The sequence below is a fragment of the Chinchilla lanigera genome, unplaced genomic scaffold (genome assembly GCF_000276665.1).
Source record: "Chinchilla lanigera isolate Chin_1 unplaced genomic scaffold, ChiLan1.0 scaffold00066, whole genome shotgun sequence".
In the NCBI taxonomy this organism is placed as follows: Eukaryota; Metazoa; Chordata; class Mammalia; order Rodentia; family Chinchillidae; genus Chinchilla; species Chinchilla lanigera.
In genome coordinates this window covers 9,312,548-9,321,194 of record NW_004955467.1, presented here as the reverse complement: position 1 = coordinate 9,321,194, position 8,647 = coordinate 9,312,548, and the positions used below count along the sequence as shown (strand labels likewise).

Here is an 8,647-nt window from a genome sequence, read left to right as displayed (position 1 = left end):
AATTGTTAAATTGCCCAGGTTGAGCTCAAATTTACACTCCTCCTTGACTGTGAGGATTACAGACAGGTGCCACCATGCCCAGTTGGATTTTTTTCACTTATTGTTGTTGTTATTTTTAATTTTCTTTCTTTTTTTTTTTTTCTGGTACCAGGAATTGAACTCTGGATCTTGTACTTGCCAGGCAAGCACTTGGGCCACTGAGCTATATCCGCAGCCTGTTATTTTTAATTTAAGAGGCAGGGTCTCCCTATGTTGCCCAGGCTGGCCCAGAACTCCTGAACTCAACTGATCTTCTTTTCTTAACCTCCCAAGTCACTGAGACTACAGGTACATACTATGATACCTAAGAACAGTGGATTTTAGGTAATATCACCACAAATGGAAGAAAAGGGATGCCCTTGAAACTGACGCATTCTTTGAGAGTTGGGCTGTTCACACCCATAGAAAGAGAACTGCTGCACTCTACTTCTCCATAGGCTACTGGCTGGACATGGTGCCGCAGCTAGGGGAGAGGGCATGAACCAACCAGAGAATAGCCTATGAGCCTACGAAGAAAGAATAGATTCTGCCAGGTATGTGACACATGATAGCAAAAATAAAAAAAACAAAGGACTGGAGATGTAGCTCAATGTGAAGGGGGCCCTGGTTCAATCCCCAGTATAACACACATACACACACACGCGCGCGTGACTTTCCAAATCTATAGCTCTTACCTCTACTTCATCCCCTTCTGTGATCTCCTTATTATAGTCAGCTGGAGGTGGTAGCCGAACATCCCCAAACGGGATCTGTCTTTCACTCTGCCAGCTGCAAGAGAAATGGTGATATGCAAGCTATTTGGACTGATGTGGCCACTCATTTTTCTAGGAAGGGGTTACTGCTTCAGCTGGGCAACTTCCACCTTCCTTGTTAATTAGAGGTTAAACTCCAGGGCCTATTCCATTGGGGTATTTTCCATCTCTTTGTTACAATCTAGCAAGTGTACCCATTCTCACCAAATTTTCAGCCTTTTCCTCTCCTGGGATCTATATAAGGTACCCACCCAAACCCTCAGCTCTTCTCCATCTATTATATGCCTCATAAGACTCAGCTGCCCTCTCTTCTCTATTCTCCTTCTAGGACCTAGATGCTAGATTCTCTATACCCAAGGTCTTACTTGTTTTCAAAGAAGATGGTGACAGAGTCTTCATGGACATCCTTCACAAAGCCCTAGAATTGATTTTAGAAAAAATAAAAAATGTAAAATGACATTTCACCATCACCTTAGCCACCAGGGGAACAGGGGTAGTGGAAAGTCTGGTCTTTTTTTTTTTTTTTTGAGTCAGGGTCTCACTATATAGTTTAGGACAGCCTTGAGTTCACAACAGTCCTCCTATCTCAGCATCCCGAGTACTAGGATTGCAGGTATGTGCCACCACACCTGGCTTGAAAACCAAACTACCATTTTAAGTGGGGACACAAGCAGTCTGAAGACATGGCCAAAAGGGCTGTACTGGAAAAAATAACATGAAATGTGAGATATAAAAAAGAAATGAGCACAACCACTATGAAAACCAGCACAGTGACTCCTCAAAACACTAAAAACAGAAATTCCATTCAACCCAGCTAGTCCCCTTCTAGATATCTTCACAAAAAAGTTAAAGGCTTCATATTACAATGATATCTCCATATTCATGTTTATAGCAGTACAACTCATAATTAGCTAAAAACATACAGGAAGCAGCCTGTGTGTCTGTCAACAGATGAATGGGAAAGGAAAATGTGGTATTTATACACAAGAAAGTATTACTCTGCTATCAAAAAGGATAAATTTGTAGAAAACAGGTGTATCTTAAGATCATAACGTTAAATGAAATAAATCAGACAAACAGCTTAAATAGCACATAGCTTCTCTTATATGAGAAACTAAAATATAAAAAAAGCAAAATAAAAGATAACAGGAAAAAGATTTTTTACAAATGGGAAGGGGACTAAGAGATGGAGGGAGCAGGGAGGTGATCAGGGGAAGGGGATATAGAAAGAATTAAAATGTGTTATGTACATGTGTCAACTGCCCACAATGAATGTAGTCATTATGTACAGCAAACTTGTACTAACAAAAATATTTTTAAAGAGAGAAAAGGAAATGATACCGGCATGGAAAGAGATGCAGTAAAAATCCAGAAATAAAACAAGATGAGAATTAGATACACAGAGATGACACTGTGTAGGAATAGCCTGCAAACTGGTGGTCCACTCTGGGTCCCAGAGGCCTCTCTGTCTCCTGTTGTGCTAAGCTGCCTGCCAAAGTTCAATTAAAATACCAGCAACATTCAGCAAGGCTAAGAATATCCCGTGAGACAGTGTGAAGGCTGTCCTGGAACACCTAAAGGACACCAGGATCTGCCAAGAGAAAGAAGGGTCTAGCTCCCCAACATAGCAAGAGATCTGAGCAGACATGGGGTACTGATGCAGGGTCCCAGGAGAATAACCAGGACACTGGACAAGTTCAAAATAGTACAATATACAGAAAAGGACTTAAAAGATGTCAGATTTTTGAATGCTAGAAGAATGCTAAAATTTAAAAAGAAAAACAGTATCTATAAAAGACCCCAGTCTTGAATCATGACAAGGTATTGGCTCCATCTCCCATTTTTCTGTCCTCACTGAGAACAAGCTACTTGCTTAAACCTACATTCTAATTTTTCTGCCTTCTCTTCCTGTTTTTCACACATTGAAATTTGTGAAAAAAGTTCAATTTATGAATTTACTCTTTTATGAACTATTTCATATACAAGAAATCTCTATAAGCCAAGGCCACAAAGATTTTCTAATGTTTTCTTCTAGAAGTTTTGTAACTTTTTGTCTTACATTTAGGTCTTGATATATAGTTTGAGGTTGGGGCTGTGGATTTTCATTTTTAATAGGCTTTCACTAGGTAGTTTAAGCTGGCCTCAAACTCAGAAAGGATCCTCTCCTGCCTCAGCCTCCAGAGTGCAGGGATTACAAACATGGGTTACCACATACAGCTCCATGGACTTTTGGGTCAGAAATGTTCATTGTCTTGATTATGGTAATAGTTTCACTGTTATGCATGTATGTCAAAACTTAACAAACTGCATATTTTAAATATTTCTATCTGTTCAAGTACAGCCTGGGCAACTTAACAATACCCTGTCTCCAAATTTACCTTTTTTTTGTTTGTTTGTTTTTTCCGGTACCAGAAATCGAACTCACAACCTTGCACTTACCAGGCAGGTGCTATGCTGCTGAGCTAAATCCCCAGCACCCCCATCTCCAAATTTAAAAAGGGCTGGGGATATTGCTTAGCGTGAAGGCCCTGGTATCAGTCCTTAATAGCATACACACACACACACAAAATGTAATTTTATGTCAGGTTCATCTCCTAAAATATAAAAATGTTTTTAAAAATTAGGGGTTTTGCCTAGAGTTATAGCTTAGTGATATATACTCAGTATCCACAAGCCCTAGATTCAATCCCCAGCACACCCTCTTCCCAAAATAAGGTGTTTCAAAAGTTTAAGGATGACACCAGGCATGGTGATGCACACCTGTAATCCTAGCACTTGGGAGGCTGAGACAGCAGGATCACTGTGAGTTCAAGCCCAGCTTGGGCTACACACTGAGTTGAAGGCCAACCTAAAAGACAAAACAATACCTTGTCCGAATTAAAAAAAAAAAAAAAAGTCCAGGGATGAGCCAAGTGTGGGGCATGATGGCAAACACCTACAATCACAGAACTCAGGAGGCTAAGGCAGGATGATCACCAAGAGCTCAAAGCCTGCCTAGGCTACATAGTCCATTCAAGGCCAGCTTGAAAAGAAAAAAAAAAAAAGGCCAGCTTGAACTACATAGTGAGACTCTTGTCTTATTTATAACTAATTAATTAAAAGTCTAAGAACAACAACACCAAAAAAGTCTAAGGACAAATGCTGAGGTTAGAAGAGAAAAGATCAAAAATGCCCTGGAGAATGCACAGCTCCCACCTCATAGAACTGGTCAATCACAAACACGCTACATTGTTTTCTCTTATTGTAGGAAAATCTAAAACTGAATTTCACCCTTAACATAGCCATTTTCCCCTTTTTAGAATAAGGCCTTATCTCCGAACTCCAGTTCTTTCTTGGTGCCTTACTACTGCCCATGGCATACAACACAACACTTTTGGACCCTTTCTTAACCATGCTATATCCTTTTATGATATTCTCCTCCCCAAAAGTGTTTACCCTCTTTTCATTCATAACCAATAACCCACTGCTTCTAGTCTACCCAAGTAACTCTTATGGGGTACTTTCACTTCTACCTGTCTGGGTCACTCTTTTTGGTTCTTTCCTTAGTTTAAGGGCCTTCTCTCTTTCTACAACCACTAACGTATCACTTCCCCTCTTCTTTTTTATTTCTGGTGCCTGGGATTGAAAGGCAGGGCCTTGCACATGCTGAGGATGCATTCTAATATTGAGCTATACCCCGAGCCTCATCTTTTCCTCTTTAGGAGGGTCTATGTAGACTGCTATAATCACTTCAAATACTCGTCTCTTCAGCTGACTTTATTTATCCAAAATGCCTATCTCTAAGCCTTAACAGATTACCAAGATAGTGGTGCTGTATTTCTTTTGTTTTTGTTTTTCTTCCAGTACCAGGAATCAAACTCAGGACCTTGCGCTTGCCAGGCAGGCGCTTTGCCGCTGAGCTAAATCCCCAGCCCAGATTACCAAGATAAGTGTTACCTACTCTTGTGTGTGTGTGTGTGTGTGTTAGCTATTTTTAAGACATTTTTAGGGAAGAGCCAGTAGAAGTGGAAAATAGAAAAGAGGAACCACTTGCCTGCTTCTTTCCTGAAGAGTCCCATTCCTGGATATATTTATACACAAAGACTATACTGATGGCTCTAACGCAATTCTCCATCATCCTGGGTTGGCCCAGAGTGAATAGCAATACTGTACCCTGGTTTTTCCAACAACCATGACTTCCAAGGCAGAAATGCTAAACTCATAATGGAGTCATCTTCTCATTGCTCAAGCAGTTTAACCAAATTCACTCACTTTTATGCCTCAAGGGTCTTTTTCCTTCAAATATTCTCCAAAACAATCTTTCCCCCCTACTTCATATTCCTTTTTTTTTTTTTTCCTTTGATACCAGGAGTCAAACTCAGGACCTTGTGTTTGCCAGGCAGGTGCTTGTGCCGCTGAGCTATATCCCTGGCTCCCTACTTCATATCCCAATTCTGACTCTGAAACTTAATTCCACCCAGTCGCCCCAGATACTTGTTTTTCTTCAAGGGTACCAGTGGTGAGAAGTGAGTTCTAAATTGTGTAGTTTATGCTCACTGGAAAAATTAATAGGCAAAGGAGAGAGCAAGTGAGTAGAATCTGCTAGAAATGATCTAGATCCAGAAGGTGACTTGACTCAGTGGTCATAGCATATCCTGGCTTTAGCTTCTGGGATCTAGCACTAGGCAAACAAAGGAAGAGATCTCCAGGTTTCCAGATAACTTGTTTCCCTAAATTAGAACATATGAAACTGGTTTCCACCTTCACCCTGTCTTGTGATGCTGAGCTCTCAAAAGAGAGGAAATTCTAGGAGAAGTGTGGGAAGAGTGTAGGTAAACACTACACATTGCTTCAATCATTAAGGAATGAACAGGGTTGAGGTGTGGCTCAGTGGTGGCGCTCTCTTGCTTAGCATGTGCAAGCCCATGAATTTAATCCCCAGCACCACAAAAACACAACCAAAGAAAAGGCTGAGAATTAGGATATCCAGGCAAGGTCTAGAAAGTAAGATAGGTGGCTGTGCAGTGCAAAGTAAATAGATATTTCATTTGGAAGAGTACAATTTAAATAAAAATGACACTATACCCTGACAAAAAAGGAAAAGATTGTGGAACATTTACAAAATAACTTAAATTCTATGCTTGACATCTATCCTGAAAGAATATCAAAACAGAAACCAATTCTGAGAGGAAAGTATGGGATCTCCCCAAATTTGTAGTTCTAGAAGCAATGTAAACACCCTGACCCACACCAAAATTTGCTGAGTCATGAATATTAAATCAGTAGCAAGGCCGAACCGATAATATCTACATGGCACTGAGAGGTGAAGTGTGAATTTAGCGATTTGCTGTTTTTAACTCAGTCATGGAGCAGAGAATGCTACCGTGGCCAGAACACAAAATCCACAACTCCTGTCTTTAGGCGCAACTCCGAGCTCTGCTCTCTAAATCAAACTATTCTGTCCCTCATTCATTCAATTCTATCATTGCCATAGCCCACAGAAGGGGATGATTCAGACATACTTTCTGTTCCACACTCATATGTAGAAAAGGAAATATAGCCCTTCTTAGTTATCTCATACAGTAATCTGAACTGGATACCAACCTTTCCCAACTATACAAGGTTCTCCTGCCTCCTAAATAACAGCAAGTATATCTTAATATCACACTCAATTTAAGAATCACTTTTTGAGGTCGGGGACTGAGCTCAGTGGAAAGGTCCTGGGTTCTAGCCCCAGTAATGGGGGAAAAATAAGAATCATGTCTTGGAACTCAGAATTCAGGGGTGAAAAGTATCCAGATGAAAGACAAGGTAATGGGAAAACGACTAAAATCTTATGAGGAAGATCATTCCAAAGGTAAAGCAAGTTTGGGGATACGGATATGAGAGACAAATGTGCTCTGTCAGAACCAGAAAGGAATTAGAGAATTTTTGCCAAAAAACCCAGAAATGTTTGTGGAAGGCATATTAGAATAAAAAGTCCCAGGAGTTAGGAAAGTATGCAGAAAATGACAAGATCAGCTGGGAGCTTCCTTCAGCTAGGCACAGATTATACAGGAATACCAAAATATTAGAATAAAACCCAGAAACGAACTGAAAGGCTAAGACAAGGCAGATATGGGGTACACGTAGGCATTAAATATAAAGAAATCTAATGAAGTAAGGCAAACATGTGTAGGCATTGAGTGGGTAAAAAATAAATACAATTTAAAAAATACAATTAACTTATCAATGTGAAACCCCCATCTACTCCAAGGGCAAATACAAGATCCTTTCTGGCTACAGTAAGATATGATTTAATAGTAGAAGAGTCAGAAAAAAATATCTAAGGGCACAAAACATAGAAAGGTCTACTGTGGGGGAAAAGACCTGAGGGTAACTGAAAGAAAGGGGGCTCCTCTTACACCTGATGATATGAGACAGTATCTCTTCTCCAGCTCCTCAGGGTGAAAGAAATGAAACAGGGATCAGAAAAGTCTCTGGGACAATTCCAGGCATAGAGTCCAAAACAGACCAAGAGATGGAAGGAGGGATGAGGGAGGGGATAGGAAAGGGAAATAAAAATAATTAAAATGTGTTACACACATGTACCAAGTCCCCATGATGGACATAAACATTATGTACTGCAAACGTGCTAATAAGAAAAGGCACAAAGAGGCTTGGAATATCATCAGGCACACAGAAATTGCTGGGAGGCAAGAAGGGTCTTTTGCTCAACTTACTGGGAAAAAATGTCCTAGAGAATGTATTTAGAGCAGATAAAAGCTGGGAGTAAAAGGAGTTCTATGGAACCAAATCTTGAGCAAGACAAGAAAGAAGCTGAAACAAGCGAGAGATGTTAATAAGAACCCTCTTCTTCCAAAAAAGGCTGTCAGATTTGGGACTAGGAGAGTTAAGTCAAAAGCCTTCTAGCAGCAAGTATCTTTGAAAAATGTAAGGGATCCTGATGAGAATCCCTTTTAGAGATCAAAAATATGAAGCTTACACTTCTCAAGATGAAAAAACTATACAAATGATTTGTATGTGTTTGACATCAAAGTGAAGATACCAAATACAAACCCATCCCTGAGTAGAATGGCCTTCGATGAAGGTGTGATGGGGTGACGGACTCGTGAAAAGGGTCCAGTTTATGCCTGGCTGAGAGGCAACCTGATACTACCTGAGGCCAAAGATGCCAAATGTCATAAATGGGTTCTGACTGTTTCTCCTTGGGCTGGTGAAAATGGGGTGAGTGTTGCAAAGGCAGAAGGCAGAGTCCTCCCTGAGGAAGATTAAAGGATCTAATATGGGACAGAAGACCTTCCCAAGGCGGTCAGGGGGAGGAAAGAATTCTCCGTGTTCTGGGACTGCAGGGAAGATGTGATTAAGGACTAATATACGTCTTCCACTAGGAAACAGGAAAAGTCAATTAGACGGTGAGTAAAAAGGTTGCTCCTGGAGGGCGGGAGTGCGGACCCAGGAACAATAATGCCCTAACGTTTACTCCGTCGGTGTTGAGGGTGAAAGGAAGTGTATCTAGGGGGTCAAAAATAAAGAGAAAAGGGGGCTGGGTCCCAGGGGGGGTCCCTGGGGACTGCGGGTAGGAGCAGGAGTCGAAGGTTCTAAGGGTCAAGACTTAGCCCCAGAAGCTCGATCCCGCCCCCTCCTGTCCCCTGCTCCGGCTGGGGGGAGGGGGCTAACGCGGGTGGCCCTGGTCGGCGCGCCGCCTCACCTTGTAGAAGGCCCCGTTGGAGCCACGCACCTCGACGGGCAGTCCTGGCTCCACATCCCCCCCAGAGGCCAGGCCGCCCATGGCGCCGCCACCGCCTCCGACGGCGGCGGCTGCGGCAGCGTTCTGAGAGCGGACCGGGCCGGGCCCCCGGCGTCTCCCCGGAGGA

General features: G+C 41.9%; 1 protein-coding gene across 1 annotated transcript in view; it reads right to left on the bottom strand.

Moving 5' to 3' along the window:
- Fxr2 (fragile X mental retardation, autosomal homolog 2) overlaps nt 1-8,647 on the bottom strand; it is a gene marked incomplete at its 5' end in the record, with an annotated part of 20,127 nt that extends 11,480 nt beyond the window's left edge. The window contains 3 exon segments of the mRNA XM_005399472.2: nt 714-807; nt 1,157-1,209; nt 8,482-8,647. Of these exon segments, the coding sequence (XP_005399529.1) occupies nt 714-807; nt 1,157-1,209; nt 8,482-8,562 (228 nt within the window).